Below are 19,000 nucleotides of genomic sequence, written 5' to 3' on the forward strand. Positions count from 1 at the left end.
ACAATAAAAATAGATAAATTATCTTCAAGACGGAACCGGAGACCAAGTTCAGATCGGCTCACTATCTGAAGGTTGTCAGACGACACAGGGGGGGGGGGGGAGCTGCAGGCACGTGGGCAAAGAAACGCACAACGTCAGACAACAGTTATCGATTTCCACGTGTGAGGTTAGAGCTGCAGGTGGGCGCTCTGTGATCCACCAGAGCTTTAATTCATCATCCTCTGTGTGTGTGGCGACTAATTGGATATCAGACTGAAACCCGGACTTTCCAGTTCTCCCACTGGGGCGCAATTTAAACAACGTTAACTCCCATGAAACGTGATTGATGAGCTGCCAACAGGTGGCGCTATCACCGCCAGCAGAACAGAGCACCTCTATCAAGATGGCAGCTCGTCGAGCGGCCTAATGGGACAGTTTGAAGTGAAGAGGATCTCTGTGGCACGATGAGAACATGGATACGTTTGATCACTGACCCTCATGAAGCTGAGAGTTGTCCTGGTTTGAAGTTATGATTCATAATTTGATTTAAATTGTAAGTTAAGTGAAGGATTAGGATGAAAGATTTAATAATGAAGGCCATGGAATCAGTGTTGTAGTTTATTTCTTAATCATCTGTCCATATCTTCAAAATAAACAAATAAATGTGATAATTAAGAATGAATACCCATTTCACATTGTGCTCTTATTAACCCTTGAGGCTGTTGTAGTGTGATATGAATAAGCTGCTGATGAGTATTGATTTGGTTGAGTGGCTGTGAAAGTGGAGCTTCCCAGTGAGGATCTGTTCTCACAGCAGGTGACACTTCAGCTGCTCTTCACAGGAACAAAAACACTGAGGTTTGAAAGTGATGCTTTCATCTTCAGCTGCAGAACGACTGCAGTGACACACTGTGGCCACCGGGGCTTCAACAAAACCAACCAGTGGGTCTCAAGGGCGGTTTTGTGAGAGGGGGGGGGGGGGTAAAGCATTTCAAACGTATGAGGTCAGAAAACCCAAACTTCTCCGAAGCTTCACGTCCCTCGACTTCTTTCTGCTTCAGTGGCAGATGCAAATCACAAACCACTTCTCAGCTGGTGCCATCAACCCAGTGACAGCTTGTGGAATAGATCAGCACTTTGAGAAACTGCTGATACAGAGCGGCTGGTTCTGTCTCCACAATACAAACACCATGAGTTGGGTTACAGAGCGACAGGGACGAAGGTTGTAGCGCCCCCTCGTGGAAGAAGAGAGCAACAGTAATGTAGAAGTTTAAAAGTTGAAAGAATGATTTCCTACAAATGGGAAAAATCAATAGAAACTATGGCTTCACGCAAAGTTGGAGATTTTCAATGTTAAGATGTTAAAGTTTGTGCTAGGTGGAGCCTAAGAGAGAGGTCCTCCCACACCTGCACCCATTGGACGATATTAGCTGTCAATCACACGGTATCTGAACGTCATGCTGCATTGAAGAAGACTTGAAACTAGAGATTGAGACATAAACTCGTCAGGAAAATGTTTACTGACGTAAAAAATTGACAAGTTGAGTCATTTTCTCAATTTCTCATAGTTCCTGCTAAAGTTAAATCAAGCCTGAGGCCTGTAACACATTTAAAAACACTAATAACATCAACTCACTGACGTCCACATCACTCTGAGCAAAGAGTCGGTGAATTTAACAAACAGACAGGATGAAGGATGCAGAGCAGGAGGCGGCGGCGGTTTTGCCAGAACCCCCGGCTCCATTAGCTGCTCGGCGCCACAGTCGTGGCCAGATGTTGAATAAGAAATGATGTGTTGTGTTGTGCGAGCCTCACAGCTTGAAGTCACGCGTCCCGGCTCCACATGTGTATCTGTCCTCGTGCCTTCGTTCAGACTCACATCTGGCCGAGCTGTGTTGTTTCCATTATTCAGAGGCAGGTGGAGCGGGTGACGGTGGAACCGAGTGTTTAACGTCTCACACGCTAAGTCACCTCACCCCCTGTGAAACCCAAGAGCCCGTGGGAGGCTGCGCAGTAATGGATTACATTTAATGGGATTACATTAACCATGAGCAAATGAGACACAGAGAGAGAAAGAGAGAGAGATCAGTTGTTGTGTCTAATAAACCTTGTAAACCAATTAAAGTACGATGATGAACATGTTTGACAATCAATTACAAGATAATATTTGCAATTTAGCTATAAAAAAAGCTAAATATAGCATTCTGAAGCTGAATTCTAAGATTTTATTTTTATTTATTGTACCGACTCAACTCAATATGATGCACAGCAGAGCACGTAACCTCAACTAATGGAATTTGATCCACAGCACATTTCACACACTCGTAGATATGAGTCACCTTAATAAACCAGATTTTCCATCGAGATCCATAAATTATTTCTTTGGGAAATTGGTAAAAAGATCCTGGATCCTCGTGATGAGGATTTACACCAAACTCTACCGGCCTCCTCTCGGACCTACAGCACATCCTTCCACCATCATGAACATCTGCCCAGTTGTTATTGTTTTTGGCAGCTGATCATTGGTTATGATTACAAGTTTATTGCTTAGATTTACAATTTGCCTGCTCACATATTGTAAATACCTCTATGATTACAACTGTCCTCACTGCTCCCTTCATCTCTGTCAGACTTTATTTGGTTAGATGCTTAAAACGTAGATACACATCTCCTGCGTGATGGCGGCAGCTGGTGGGTTCTCTGGTATGAATATTATATCTCCTTTACAGTTACACATGCAACGAGGACTCTAGAGTATGAAGCTGAGCATCTTCCGCTCCCGCAATATCTATAAAAACCTTGTTAAGACAAATGAATGGATCCAGGCAGCAGAAACGTGCGGGTGCTTTCACAGCGGCAGGAAGCGCTGCACATATTTACATTTGAGACGTATTGAACAGATGAACATTAAAACTGCAGGGATCATTTCCAATGTGGATTCTGCTGTGAACCGCACAAGACGTGGAGAAAGAAGGAGAGACCTTGGATCTGGAGCAGCATCGAGGCTCAGAGGCTCAGGATCAGGGTGTCGTGCTTTGTGAAGCCCGATACACAAATTGTGATGGATGAATATGGGCCATACATATAACATTTGATGGATTGATTGAAACGGACAGGGTTAAAAAACACAATTACCTTCCTTCAAGTTTTATTTGTCATGTGCAGTTAACACAGGGTCAAGAGGAGTGACAGAAACCGCTCAGCTCAGCAGTGCAGTAATTAAATTAGAATACAAGCAAGGCAGAAAGAGCTTACTCTTAAAAAGCATAGTCAAATATAACACAATATAAAAACTATATACGTTTAAAGGTTAACAGGAATACTTATATTTATATATATATAGTTATAGATACAGTCCATTCATTTATATAGTTTTCCTGTCGGATCATTCTTTTAGTTTAATAGATAATTAAAACTTTCTTAAAATGACAAGTGGTTTAGTTTAACTGGGACTGAAACAAACACACTGAGTTCAGTCTGATGCTGGAGCGACAACACTGGTTTTCCTTTGTTTTCCCATTAAATCCTAATAAGTGCTTTGCCTCATACAGAACTCAGTAATTAAGTAAAATGATAGCTGTGTGCAGTCATGGCTGATTTTCTGGTTGCCGGCTGATTCCAGGTAAGCATAATTAGTGCTCCCAGAGCAGTGCACATTTAATTGTGAAGTGCCTGGTGTAGTGTGAGTACTTACCAGATGCCAGCACAGCGAGAAGAGCTCAGGGATGATGTCTTTCAATTAGGATTTCACCCCCGAGCCCCGTCGATTACCCACAGAGGTCTGTTGTGCTTTGCTCCCTTTAAATTGGCTGAGTTTTATACAAACAAAGAGAATAAACAACACAGAAACAAAGCTCCTCTACCGCTTAAGAGGGGAGAGGAAACGATTACATTAGAAATGAAAATGTGATGTGAAATGACATTTAGATTTGATATTTAAAGGCTTATTCAGTGGACTGGAAACAGAGGAAGCTTCAGCCGACTTCTTAATTCAGTAATTTAATCTGTTTCCATTGGACTTTGCTTCCTTTTGGTTTTATAGAGGCAGGAACTTTATATTCTGACTTTTATTTTTTACATTTCCTACGTTTCATTATATATACCTTTTCATTACAGTGTGCAAATTGAACATTTGTCATATAGCCGATGGGGACTAACTGTTCAAATTGATTCAGATTAAATTAAAGAAGAATGAAGCTGTTTGCTGGAGATCTTGATATTTGAGTTATTTTCAGTTATTTTAAAACGTTAGGTTTTTTTGTGCTACTTATAAGAATCTGAAATTAAAATAGTTTGTGATAGAATAATAAACATTGCCTCTATTTCTTATTCCACACATCCCAGTTAGGTTTCTGTATTTGTCCACTCAATCTTTCTCTTGTTTTACTTTTGTGGCATCAACCGGTTCTCGTATGTAGAGCAGGCGTCTGACCCATGTGGGTAAATTACATGGAGAAGTAAAAAGTAAATGAAAGGCTCCAGACTTTATCTTCTCCTCCTCTTCACCTCTTCACTGTGATGTGTGATGGCACCCCGAGTGGTGAGCTGAGGTATCACACCGACGGACACCTCAGAACTGACTGCCTTCATTATTTGCCTCAGGCCACACGGCGTGCAGACGCCCTTTTCAACACTCGGCCGCAGAGGCTTGTGGGTAATTCTCCCTTCTATGAATAAACAATTTTGATTCTCGCAGCCGAGACCAAGGAACTCCTTTGAAGAACCAGAGCGGGATGAAAGTCACTTCCTGCTGAGATGGAGACGTTAAGATGAAGGACAGGCAGGAATTTAGATCTGATACTTTTTGATTTCAGGATCAACACTTCGTCAGCCTCTTAATTTAGTCTTGTGTGCTTTCATAATAAAAATGCACATGATGGTTTGACAAATTAGGGCTTGTTTGATTATTTCAGAATTGAGGAATTATCTTTTCATTGCCTAAGACTTGTTGAGCAAGAAGATTTAACAACGTATACAAATGAGGGCGTGGTAATTGGATGATATTTCAGTGAAGGTGTTTCTTTCGTGCTAAGTTTCCCTCATTCGAGTTTATATCCTTTAAATTGGTTTATAGCGAATAAATGAATCATCAAACCTGAAGCTTCTGACAAGCAGCTCCTTCTGACAGACGTATGAATATATTGAAAAGTGTATTCGTCTCCGCTCTCTGTCATAATTCTACCAAATTAAAGCTCGGCTCATACCGAACAACCCGATACGATTCAAATCCAAACAGTAATACATCTCACTAAGCACTTAGGGATGAATCTAAATGAATACAAATCATGATCCCTTGATGGTGTTATGATAATTCTCGATGTCAAAATGACCGTTTGGTTTTAAATGAACACAAAGATCCATAAAGAAGAAGCATTTCAAGCCTCCTCTCTGGAAAACATCTGTGTTTTGGTTTACAATCTTATAATTTTTCTCATCATCTCGCCTTCCCTGTTTTTTTTTTAATGCATTTTTACATTTGTTCTTTCTTAATGAACGATAAAAAGTGTGAATCATAAAAACAACACTTTGCTCTGGAGCTCCATGGAAACATCAGCCAGTCCTGTTGCTGTGGACGTCAGTGAAGCGTGTTTGGTATGAGGACTCCGTGAGATTCCCCCCCCCCCACAGCCGAGTCTCAAACCGGGTTTACATCAGAGGAAAAGTTCTAACTCTTACTATGCCTGTACTTTAAGCTCCATGCTGTGATTTGTCCTTTAAACATGTTTCTCTGAACGATTAACTTAAAGGTCGTTTCTTCTCCTTTTCACCGACTGTCTGCAGTGACTCAGTTTGACAAAGTGGATAATGAACATGTTCGCTGATGAAATGCAATGAAACGTGTCCTGGTGAGGGGGGGGGGGGGGGGGGCTTCTAATGTGGACGCAGATGAAACATCAGAGAACATCCCACCTCCACTGATTCACCTCTTCACTCTCTCTCTCTCTCTCTCTCTGCAGGACACTGAGATCATCAACACAGCCATCCTGACCGGACGCACCGTGGCCATCCCGGTCAAGATGGTCTCCATTGAGATGAACGGAGCCGTCACGGACGTGTCCTCCTCCGTGCAGTGCAAGTCCTCCAACGAAGACATCGTGAAGGTACAGAAATAAAAACCTGATCTCCTCCGAGCATCGTGTCGAGAGAAACACGACGTTAGAGAACATCTAGTCCCTATAGATAGAAACACATCATCAGGAGAGCATGAAAACCTCAGACAAATGCATATTCATATCCATGGCTGCAGAAGGAGCGGTATGTCCTGTTCTTGCCGATGTAGCATAGAGACATGGAGGGAGAGAGAGAGAGAGATGGAGGGAGAGAGAGAGAGAGAGTCGCTGCAGTTCTCGTTGTTCATCTAAGTGCGATGGCTGCGGGGCGGGTGGAGCAGCGGCGTCCCAGGATCCAGAACAATCAGGGCTCAGACTCCCGGGGAATCGGCGCTCTCCACCACGTCTGGTTTGTTGATTAAGCAAATTAAAGTGGGATCAACAACAACTTGCAGAGCAGCATTAGAGGCGGCGATTACGCACTTATTATTTTACTCCAGTCAATTACGGTCGTAATAGATTTCATCACAGGCAGATTGTTTAGCACAGTTGAGTGTGGAGAGGCCATTTTGCAGAGTCGGTCCGATAAAACCACGGTGGAGGAGAGAGATGTGACCTCAGGAGAAGTAAACAATGCAATAATGTATGTGGTTCGATTCCCTCGTACCACAGTGAAGGTAAAGCAGCGGGTGTGACGGGATTAAAGTAATTTCTCACACGGCCGCTCACCAAGGAGCTGTTGCGTCTGCGAGGCTGGTGACAGCTTTTTGTTTTTCAGAACAACAGGTGCAACATCTGCAGCAGCACCTGAGTCCTCACACAAACACACAAACACACACACACACACACACACACCTCTGCACCACATGTGAATTAAAGAGCCGCACAAACACAATGAATGAGAAGCATCGTGATCACACATACCAATTAAACCTCTGCCTGTAAAACCTTTTCCTCTTGGTGTTCTCCTCCTTAACGAGGCTGGTGAATCACATTTTGAGTTCGGTGCTGCCCCCCCCCCCCCCCCCCCCCCCACACCAGGGTCCTGTAGATTTGCTGAGTCATACCTGACAAACTTACACCCTGGTCCCTGCAGCAGAGAAGCAGTGTGTGTGCTTCCCCGACCTGAGCCTGGTGGAGATGGTTAAAGCTCTCTGCTTGTACCGGTTCTTGCCGAACAGACCGCTTTGACTCCGTTTAGAGATGGTATCCAAATCCCTGTCGGGCTCGGTCACGATTTCTCGGCTCTCTACTTGATTTGGGTCTGAATTTGAAAATGGCTGCCCCCCCCCCCCCCCGTCGGGTCGATACCTTCTGAAATGCTTCTGATGAGAGGTGAAGATCTGCAGCCGACTTGTCTTTAAGGAGACTCTCTGATCGAACTCTCTGTAAACGGCCCGTCGACCCTGAAAGCTGCAATTATCAGTTTGCCCAAAAAGTTTCAGGCTCCTCGCTCTGTTGAAAAAACTTCAGACGAACTCTTTGAGACCAAATCTTCACATTGACTGTTTCTAGAGACCTGAACTATAGCTGCATTATAGTTAATTAAATTTAACAAATGTGGAATATCATGTTTTCTTATGTTTTCATTCTACGTCAAGCAACAAAATATTCACTTCTTATTGTTGATCTCTGCGTTTTCACTTTGAAATATTTAAATCTCTATCAGGTCGACAGCTGATTTATTATTTAATAATAACCCAACGGTTAACCTCCATAATGTTCCTTTCTCCCGTGATTTTAATTTGACTTTTGGAAAAACTTGCGTAGCGATCCGATACACCTGCTCCTTCAATTTCACAGTCCCTTACTCTGCTCAGCTCCTCTTGATTCACACAAGGAGTCAATTCCACCAAAGCTTTTATGATGTGCTGGATAGTTTTTATTTTTCCCTTCTTGGGGGAGAGTAGTTCTCTCTGGATTTAAACTCAAGTTCTATGAATATGATTGTGATTCATATAGTAACAACGTTGTTTTCTTGTATGTAGTTCAAACCAAAACCAATATTGTCATTTACCAATTTTCCTTTCGCACTTAAATATCTTTCGTCTTCTCATTATCACTGATTTCTTTGGTACGTTCAAATTTAGTTGAGTTCAGAATGAATGGAAGGAACTAGAGAGAGAATTATAGATAATAGAAACTTCATCTTCTTTGCTTGTAAAAATGTAATTTTGTTTGGTCTTTGCACCACATTAAGCTTCGGAGAGTTCACACTCAGAATTCAGTGAATGTTCTAAACATGAATTGAATATTACATAAATAATAATGGCACCTTAACTTCCAGTGACCTTTGCCCAGTCGCACCACTGTGACCCCTCTGAAGGATGCATCCCCTGAACTGGGAGACATCTTCAGTATTATCTAAATGTAAACCGACCTAGAGGTGGCCGACAGTTTCCCAAGCGGCTGCTTCATCATTTGAAATGTTTCTTATTGGCTAATAGAGGTCAGGGATTTATTTGAATAATTGAAATGAGTCTGGAGAACCCGGGGCCTGCAGCCATGTGCATGCATCTGTGCCAGAGAGCAGCCGCCTCTGGTCCCTGCTCACTGAGGCTGAGATGAGGGAGGATGTTTCTGCTAATTATCAGGAGGTCGATGCTAACGTCCGAGCATGCTAACGATCATCAGAACAGCCACAGGGGGTCGGATCCTGCCTCTGCGGGTAGAGATGGATTTTACTCAGGTACCAGGCGAATGATAGCTGTGTTTTTTTTTTACCAGAACCATCTCAGCTCTAACTCCCTCTCATTGAAAGGAGGTTGTGCGTTTATAGAAAAACGTTGCAGGAGTCCAGATGTGACTCGCTCTTCCATCAACTTTCATGTGCCCGTAACAGAAATCTTTAAATTTGACCCTTCGACTCGGTGTGGGGGGGGGGGGGAAACTCCTTTTTTCTTTCTTCATACTTTTCATTGAACAGTAAAGTTGTCTTATCACGTCGGGCTAATGAAATCCTCTGTGGTGGTTTAGCGGCTCGTCAAGGTCGGGGTCAGGCCGGTTTGATGGAGGCTTTTTACAGACTGAGGCTGTGAAGCCACGAAGCCGAATCAGACACTGACTTCTATCACTCTGCTTGTGAATGAATCTGTTAAAACACCAGTTTACTGTACGTCCAGTATATTCTCTCTCTGATGTACCGGACTCATCTGAATGCTCTCGACCCCCCCCCCCCCCCCCCGCGCTGCTCGTCATGCAAACAATTTGGTCCAAATAAAAAGTCCTGCAATGCAGAAGGAGGACAAATTCAATTCATAGTCCAGACACAGATTTTAAATGTTTTTAGAGCTGTAAACTAAACAACATGTCTTCCCTGTGATGTTGGATTTAATATCACATTTCTTCAGATTTTAAAAAAGAGATGAGAAGGAAACAAATTGAACAAAAACTGTTTGGGACGTGTCTATGTCAGGAAATCTGTCTTCAAGTTAGTGCCATCTAGTCAAACGTGTGGTGTTTACAAACAATCGTGGGACTGGTCTAATTCCAGTAGTGTCACAAAGACCCGTTCTCCCTCTGGAAGAATCTGATGGTCCAGAATCACTAGTGGTCAGAATCATGTCCAGCTCCTGACACACATATGATTCCTCCTGCTCTCCAGCCACTAGATGCATAGAGCTGTTGATTGTTGTTGTTGATTTGTGTCTCTCATTTATTTATTCATTTATATTCATTTATTATTTATTTATTTTACATGACGGTCGCTGTAATTGCCCAGAATTCCCCGTCTGGGATGAATACAGGTTGTCAGAATCTGTGTTCATTTCATTTTTGGTTATTTATTCAGAACAAATAGAAATTATACAAACTGATGAGATAATCTACATATTTGAAAAAAAAACGTTTAGCATTATTTAAAGTTATGCTGGGGGGAGACTGCTCCTGTCCAGATGTGTTTCTTTCAGTCGGGGGGGGGGGGGGGTTCCAGTTGTTCCTTATGGTCGAACAGAGCAGTTCTTGCATCAGGCTGCTGCCTCTGGTCGTCATTTATCATTTTTCATTATCCATCCCCGACAGGGCGTGTGTGTGATATTGAGTGCGCCTGCTTCAGTGAACTTGCCATTGAGCATTCGAGGCTAATTTAAAATGAGACCTTCAGGCTCAGGAAATACACGAGTCATGACAGTTCAATAAAACGTCCTCCAGGAAACCAGAATAAAAAGGATTCCACCGCGATGCCCGACCAGAGAAGTGGAGCCCTCCATTACTTTGTTGTTTTATACATTACTCTCATTACTCTCACGCCACGGGTCATGCAGATATATTCTAATCACCGTGGTGGTTTCACTGCAGGATGCTGGTTGTTGTTTTGAGCCGAGCAGAACACTCCCAGCTCAAAGCTCTGCAGAACCTCCTCTCATCTCCTGTGAGCCTCGTGACTCCCGACCGAAACTCAAACAGCATTTAAACTCAAATCATTCCCTTTATTCTCAGCCCCCTGCATTTCTCATTTAGATATTTGCCAACCCACGGGCTGTTGTGTGTTCTTAACTTTCCAACCACGAGAGTAAAAATAGGTAAGGAGTTTGTGATTTGTCTTTTACAGGCACTTTTTTTTAATTTATTTATTTCTTCAGTTCCTTCTTCTTTGGAAATAATGACTAAGCTGCAGAGTGTGCGTCAGGAGCAGATAAGACAAACCTTCTTCTTCGGTGTGCAGGAATAATTATGAGGGCTGGAGAAGGTGGGAAACTGGAGGCAGAGATAAGGCTCCTCCCTCCGCACCACTCTTTCCCATATGAGTGACACTCTGTGCTTTAGTGCGGCTCCCAGTTTATCATCTGAAAGACAAAAAGCTAAAGTCTGATGGTTTATAACATGGCATATTAAAAACCTCACGTCTCCTTAAATGCTCAAACGTGTAGAGATGTTTTCACAGCTTGCTTCTTCCTACTCCGAGCCGATGGTTTGGTAAAAGGCCCTTTGTTGTTTCGACTTGTCAACGTATCTTTAAAAAGAAAGTGAACCGACCTGCACCGAGTCCTGACCCCAAACCATTCCAACGCCCGAGGGATGAACTGGAGCGGTGAGTGTGAGCCCCACTTTACCAGTGGTCGACCTCACTAATGCTCCTGTGGCTGAATGGGAGCAAATCCCCGCAGCCAGGCTCCAAGCTCGGGGGGGGGGGGGAGTATAAAAACCAGAAGAGTGAAGGTGCTTCAACAGCAGATTAATGAAATAATGAGGTAATGATGAGGTTTCTGAAAACTGAAATATAGTAAAGCTTTTTAATTCTGGAGGTTTTAAAATATAATATAAGGGATCTCATACGTGTAGAAGACACAGATTTTACCCAGAGGTCATGTGTGAAAATGGTTTTAAAGAATTGACCTTGACTGCTTCAGAGATTTGTTGACCAACCTCTAAATGATGCTGATGACTTTGCAGAATGAATCATACAAAAGATATTATTATAAAACAGTCGCAGCTTTCCTGCAGCAGCGTTGTTTCTCACACTGAACTTCATTAATCCAACAACAACAGGCTAATGGAGGCCGCCTCATTTAGCTAACACAGCTAAATGAGCTCATTGGTTCCAGTGCTGGTGGAGCCAGAGAAGCTTCACAGCTACAATCCCACTAATGCTTCAGCCATATGTCAGCTTTCATTCACTCTCCATCTGATGCATGTGTTATCCTCAAACTGAAACTCCATTTGGCAGAGGCGTCGTGGCGATTCATTCAGAGGATATTTAATTTTGACGGGAGAGTCCTGGATAATTGCTTCCTGTTTGTGAACTTCCAAGAAGCTTCCAGAGGTCGCTGGCTGACGCCTTCGGATTATTACAACTCCAACGTGGAGGAAAACAAATGAAAATCTTTATCTCGATGTTTATCTGAGTCTTTGCCCTTTTTTATCTGGTTTGTGGTGCGAGGGCCAGTGGTACAAGCATGACGCATGTCGTGTCACCATTGTTCCGGACCAGTACGTCCCATGTTCCACCCGGTTTGTCTCTTGACCTTTTTCCTTCTATCTTATAAAGACAACATTTACAACTGAAGAATGTCTGTTGTTGCTCAGATTCAAAGTCCGTCCTCAAATAGTCACAAAACATCAGAATTAGAAATCACCTTTTTCATTGCAATTACAAATTATTGCTCATATAATTGATTTCTCGTTGACTTTCTGTGAATTATCCTTATGGGGTTAACAGTTTATTAACTTGACTGAGATTTTTAAATGTATATTTTTGTAATCTATGTTTTCTTAATTTTTAGTGCATATAATCAGTTTAGACTCAAATCAGTTTGGATAAATCTTTGGCTTCAGAGAGATGATTTAAGATTATTTCTCTCATGTATTTATAGTTTTCCTTTAAAGCATTTTCTCTTCAATTTCTCCGAGCGGCAGTGATGCCATCAGGTTATCATGACTTCGAGAGAAACCCCCCCCACCCCCCCCCCCCCCAAAAAAAAGCTGCAGGAATAAACACTGGGCGTACCGAGCTGGAGAGATGGGGGCACTTATCGGGGCGGAAGGGTCTAAAGGTCAATTCATGGTTTCTGTGTCCTGGTGGCTGCGAGGAGCCGAGTGTCGAATATTCCTCGAGCTGCAAGTCTGTGAAGGGTCAGAGCGTGAAGCCAAACACAAAGTCCACAGCCAGACACACAAAGCAGTGACGTACACAGTGACATTAGAGTTCTAGAAACCAGAGTCTGCATCTCAGAAGGCATCTGTAAACAGATACTCTAAACCTGACGTGCAGTGAACTCCAGGTCATATCCAGAAATTATCCAAGATGTAAATTCAGAAGGACCAGGTTCGAGAGTGTTTAGTGACTCCTGCCTCCTGCCTCCTGCCTCCTCCCTCCCGTCTCCTGTCTCCTGCCTCCTGTCTCCTGTCTCCTGCCTCCTCCCTCCCGTCTCCTGTCTCCTGTCTCCTGCCTCCTGCCTCCTGTCTCCTGTCTCCTGTCTCCTACCCCCTGCCCCCTGCCCCCTGCCTCCTGCCTCCTGCCTCCTGCCTCCTGCCTCCTGCCTCCTGCCTCCTGCCTCCTGCCCCCTGCCCCCTGCCCCCTGCCTCCTGCCTCCTGCACCGCCTCCTGCCTCCTGCCTCCTGCCTCCTGCTTCTTGCCTCCTGCCTCCTTCCTCCCATCTCCTGCTTCTTGCCTCCTGCCTCCTGCCTCCTGCCTCCTGCCCCCTTCCTCCTGCCTCCTGCCTCCTCCCTCCTGCATCCTACCCCCTGCCTCCTGTCTCCTGCCTCCTGTCTCCTGTCTCCTACCCCCTGCCCCCTGCCTCCTGTCTCCTACCCCCTGCCCCCTGCCTCCAGCCTCCTGCCTCCTTCAAACACTCAGGAGTTCTTATTCTGTGTTGTTGTGAACGTGTCTGAGCGGATAGAATCTTCCATTCCCCGGAGTTCAAGTCTGAAAACGTCTGATATTGTGATTTGGCCCGATACAAATTGAAGTGAATTGAGTCGAACCTCGGCTGCTGAAGTCCTTTAGGAGATAATGTTGAAACAATAAACCGACGTTGCAACGGCAGAGAATCCGTTTTAGCCGTTTGCCCGAGATGCAATAAAATAATGGTTCTATTTCCTCCCTGAGTGATGTGAGCCGACGCGTCCAGAATACAGATGAGCCGACTGCTCTGCTCCGAATCTGCAGGGCGGTGGTCACATTTAAATATAACGGCATCGCCTCATGAAGGACGGAAGCCGCCCGCCCCTACTGGAACCGTTTGGGGAAATTAATTTAGTTAATGTTATGGAATAACTGTGAGAAAGGCCCTTCGGTGTCCTCACCTTAATTAACCCAGCCAGTCTTTCACTCTGCATCACGTGACCGGTGCACGGCCGAGCCGAGACGGCACTTGCACTTGTCCCGGTGATCCGTCTCCACCCAGGCAATCTGCTGGCACCATGGAAGATGCCACAGCACATTAGCGGCATGCCCGATGCCATGTGGCGGCTCGGTGTGTGAACGCCCCCCCCACCACCACCAGGCCCCCACAGGGCCACTGATACCCGGAGCTGCTAACAGCTTCTGACTTGCAATTAGCCGGCCAAGTTTATCAGGAGCGAAAGGGAGCTGGAGCGGTGCTGCAGCCAGAGAGTGTGTGTGCGTGTGTGTGTGTGTGTGTGTGTGTGTGTGTGTGTGTGTGTGTGTGGGGTTATGTGTGTGTGTGTGTGTCTTTAGGGTGAGAGTGAAGTGCATATCAGACAGATGTTCTCTTCTGAAACCGAGCTGTGATTAATCAAGGTGGCCGGGGTCGTTGTGTTGAGTTACCCCTTCCTCCCTCTCCTGCAGCTCGGCTCGCTCGCTCGCTCGCTCGGATCGGCCGACACAACAATAACACTGCGCCGGCCCCCCCGAAAGGTCAAACCCTGCAAAATTGCATTAGCTGAACCGGAGGGTAAGACTGTCATCTTAAGAGTCGCTCTCTTCAAACCACCGCTGCTGCTGCTGCCCCCCCCCCGGCCCGGCCTGTCTGCATTGAGGGGGAATTATATTACCAACCTCCTCCCAGTTATGATGAATCCCCAGCCCTGAGAAGACTGGCCGGCCCGACCTCCATTTGCAGGAGATTAGATCCTCTGATTGCAATGCCAGCTACCTCCCACCACTAGATAAATCTTCAGCCGGAGCCCAAAAGCAAAAGCCCTCCGGATCCATTGCGGTTAATAATTTAGTGTTCGAGGGGGACAAGTATTTATGATAATTAAAATTGAGCTGGAGATTTCTTTTTTTCTTTATTCGACTGGATGGATGGACGGACGGATGGGGGTGGGGGTGGGGGGGTGGTGAGGCTAAAGAATGGTTTCAAGTTAAAAATGTCATTTGCTTGGACTTGAATTCTGGGACATTTCCATATATTGCATTCCTACTGGTGTGTCACTGCAGGGTCCGACCTGACATCACATTACAGGAAATGTCACGGGGAAAGTAAAAATGTGTGAATGTGTTTATAATTCTCCGTGTAGCCATTAGGAGCTAAAGTTCACGTGAAATACCACAAAGCTGCCGGGCTCGGACATATTAAGAAGTGTGCCTAAAAGCCGGTGTTGGCATATTGTGTGTTGGTGTAATTGTTATGCTAAGAGTGGGTCTGATAGATGTGAGGATGTGGACTGAATGGCTCATTTGCACTGTACACGCTCAGCAAACACTGGGTTACTCAGAAGCACTAATGTGTCTGCTTAAAAGATGCAAATTAGAGGAGAGAAGAGCTCAGAGCGAGTAAGTGTTGTTTACAGCAGCGGTTCTCAGCCCCCCCGCCCCCTCTGCCTTCCAGGCCGGGGAGTCTGGGAGTTTTGCTTGCGACCAAAACGCAGCGGCAGAAGATTTTCAGTGATTCGTTCCACGTCTGTGGTTCTGGCTGGTGGAATCTGCTGCGTTCGGGGGGGAATGGAAGAATAAGAAACCTCCAGACTCTGCAGTGGAGCAGCAGTGTGTTGAATCTCAAATATCTCTTAAAGGAGACATAGGAAGCTTTCTCCGGGTGGCGGTCCTTTCTGCATGTTTATAAAGTTTTTTCTGGGATAATAAAGTTTAAAAACCCAAAGTCTGAAGCTCCTGTACACATGAAGCTCCTGAACAACCTGAAGCTCCTGAACAACCTGAAGCTCCTGAAACACATGAAGCTCCTGAAGCTCCTGAAACACATGAAGCTCCTGAGACACATGAAACTCCTGAAACACATGAAGCTCCTGAACAACCTGAAGCTCCTGAAACACATGAAGCTCCTGAACAACCTGAAGCTCCTGAAACACATGAAGCTCCTGAAGCTCCTGAAACACATGAAGCTCCTGAAACACATGAAGCTCCTGAAACACATGAAGCTCCTGAAACACATGAAGCTCCTGAACAACCTGAAGCTCCTGAAACACATGAAGCTCCTGAACAACCTGAAGCTCCTGAAACACATGAAGCTCCTGAAGCTCCTGAAACACATGAAGCTCCTGAGACACATGAAACTCCTGAAACACATGAAGCTCCTGAAACACATGAAGCTCCTGAAACACATGAAGCTCCTGAAACTCCTGAAACACATGAAGCTCCTGAAACACATGAAGCTCCTGAAACACATGAAGCTCATGAAGCTCCTGAAACACATGAAGCTCCTGAACAACCTGAAGCTCCTGAAACACATGAAGCTCCTGAAACACATGAAGCTCCTGAACAACCTGAAGCTCCTGAACAACCTGAAGCTCCTGAAACACATGAAGCTCCTCGTCAGTCGAGACAGGAGCTGAAACCTAGTGGTTGCAGACAGAGGCTGAACGGAGGAGCTGCAGCAATCTGACCGTCTGATGAAGGGGATGTTTAGGTCAAAGTTTTAAGTAATAACACTTAAGTTTTAAGTAATAACACTTAAAGTTTTAAGTAATAACACTTAATCCATTTAATCCAATAACCTTTAAATAACGTTTTCACCCAGTTACAGTCAACACACACTGCATCAACTCGTAGTTTCCAGTTGTGGTCAGACAGTTTAGTGTTGTGCCGTAGCTTTCCAGACATCCTACCTCTTCATTGATATTTTAATAAATGACCAGTAATATGTTTTTATTCTGGAAGCAATGAAATTGTTTTGTCTGTTTGTTTGTTTGTAAAACTACTGAATGGATTCAGGATGGGTTTTTTTCTCAACTTTCCCTGCAGTGAATTATTCTTTAATCTCTTTCTTCATCAGAATATATTAGAAATTAAGCAAAATATTGTTTAGTGGAATGATCGCGACGCAGAAAAGTTCAGTAAATCCAAACACTGCAAAGCTAGAACCCTGTTGTGTGTTTGTGTTCCTTATCAGACTCGAGTGAGCTCATCCTGTGGGATAACAGAAGGTGTTGACAGATCTGGTTTACGAGCCCTGAACTTTCACAGCACATTCAAATCCATAAAAGATCCTATTCCCTCGCTTTATATTTGCTTTGCTGAAAGTATCAACCTTGAAACGCGGGGATGTGATGACTTGTGGAAACGACCTCACGTCACCTGAGATCCTCTCTGCCGCCCACGTCACCATTACCATATAGATGGTCTCTGACTTCTGACCCTGATCTGTCCTAGGTGTCCATGAATTGCGACTACGTGTTCGTCAACGGGAAGGAGACGCGGGGCTCCATGAACGCCAGGGTCATCTTCAGCTACGAGCACCTGAGCGCGCCCCTGGAGCTGACGGTGTGGGTGCCCAAGCTGCCGCTGCAGGTGGAGCTGTCCGACAGCAACCTGAGCTTCATCAAGGGCTGGAGGGTTCCCATCCTGCCCGACAGAAGGTACGCCCCCCCGCTGGTTTCATGTGTTTATTTAACTTCATGGCTTTGACCGTGTGGAGTAAAAGCTCCGTCCTCACCGAGGTCACGGTGGATATTCAGGAACACGTCCGGGGGAAGAAGGGTTGTAAACAAACAAACAAAAACAAAGGTGAACCCTCATCACTCATCCTGCTCAGATTCAGTTTCCCTGCAGTTTAAATAGTCTGACATGTGTATTACTGTTTTGTTGTGTTGTGTTTTTGCAGTGTGTCAGATCTCAGAATTATGATTTTAAAAAGTTGTTTGTTTCTTTTAAGAACAGATTTCCGGCTCCTAAGTGAAAGTTGTGGTTTTACACTTCTTTTTCTTTTTTGCAGCTTCAACCCTTTTTGATTCGATTTCTAGTTTCTACATTTCAAAGACCTGTTGTGTCAGATTCATGGCCTCATATTTATCCTGCAGCCTTTGTGTTTTATTGCCCTGTCCTAATGGAAACATCTGCTGTTTGAATGTATAGAAACAACAGACTGCATATATCCGCTCCGCTGTGTATTAGCTGACATATAACAGAATGTGTGACGGGGGGGGGGGGGGGTCTCTCCTCCACAGGAACAAAGCCTTTCCCTGCAGTGGGATATATTCTGTACGTCTTATTTGCTCATGATTACCAGAGGCATCATTACCCACAATGCAAACTCACACGCCGCCCGGCTTCCTGTGTGTTTTCCAGGATTCTGTGTGTTGCTGCTTGTCTCTAATTAGAAGCTCTGACTCGAGCGCGGCTGCAGAAACTCACGCCAGCGAAACGAGCCTCTCAAGTTCAAATTGATCCACGAGGCCGTCACGCGTGTGTCACACCCATCTCAACACGGGTTGCTTTTCCACCAGCACGTCATGGGTGCTGGCTTAATGTGACTTTGAGTGGGCACACTGAGATCTGTTTCAGATTGCATGTCGGCCGATCCCTCCAGATAGGCAATGATGTTTTCGGAGGAAGACGCAGGTGATTTGAGATTCAGGAGGATGCTCAGAGTTAAGCTGTTGTTGTAGCTGCTAAACCACCGCAGGGACGTTTCACATGAGACACTCTCAGATATGCTCGGAACCCGGGGAGGAAAGCAAAATGGGAAAAAGACAGTTGCTGTGGACATGCATCAGACACAAAACTGAAACAAACAAAGAGAACACAAATATATGTCTGAGGATGAAAAGCAGAAACCACAGAGGTGGAGGGACATCAAGGAAGATCTCAACTTAGAAAGACAACTCAGAGATCTGAGAGGTGATGAGGTCCAACGCCTGTGATCTCTGCAGCGGAATTCAAACGTTACATCCTTGTGTCTGCCCGCTGCACCACCACGTCCACCTGTGCACTCAGGAACCGGACGTGTGAGCAGGGAACCTCCCTCTGCGTTGTTCATGTGTGAAAGTCCAGAGAAAATCTGGACCTTCTCCAGAGTTCACAGCTGAAAGAGACTCTGGAAATGCACTGGTATAACCTTAGGTTCCATTAGACCACGTCTACCGAGCCATCTCCTCTGTTCTGCTAATATTCCTATACTGAATCGAGGCCCGACGCGTGGTCATCATATCGATATTACAGAGGGAATCCAGCCGGCAATAAAAAAACAAATGAGGTGTTTTTGTGACGAGTCTCAGAAACATAACACCTCCAGACGTGGAGGAAACGGCTCCGGTGGGAGATGGAGGTTGTTTTGCAGCAGGACCTCGATGAGGAATGTGTTCCCGGGTTAAGACACTCAGGCTCATTAGAA

General features: G+C 45.0%; 1 protein-coding gene across 2 annotated transcripts in view; it reads left to right on the forward strand.

Annotated features, from left to right (window-relative positions):
• tmem132e (transmembrane protein 132E) overlaps window positions 1–19,000 on the forward strand; it is a 310,548-nt gene that overhangs the window by 268,539 nt on the left and 23,009 nt on the right. For both annotated transcript variants that reach the window (XM_062405937.1, XM_062405938.1), the window contains exons 5-6: window positions 5,937–6,080; window positions 17,041–17,246. In XM_062405937.1, the coding sequence (XP_062261921.1) occupies window positions 5,937–6,080; window positions 17,041–17,246 (350 nt within the window). The remainder of the gene's footprint in view (window positions 1–5,936; window positions 6,081–17,040; window positions 17,247–19,000) is intronic.

This window comes from Platichthys flesus, chromosome 15 (genome assembly GCF_949316205.1).
Source record: "Platichthys flesus chromosome 15, fPlaFle2.1, whole genome shotgun sequence".
Taxonomy (NCBI): Eukaryota; Metazoa; Chordata; class Actinopteri; order Pleuronectiformes; family Pleuronectidae; genus Platichthys; species Platichthys flesus.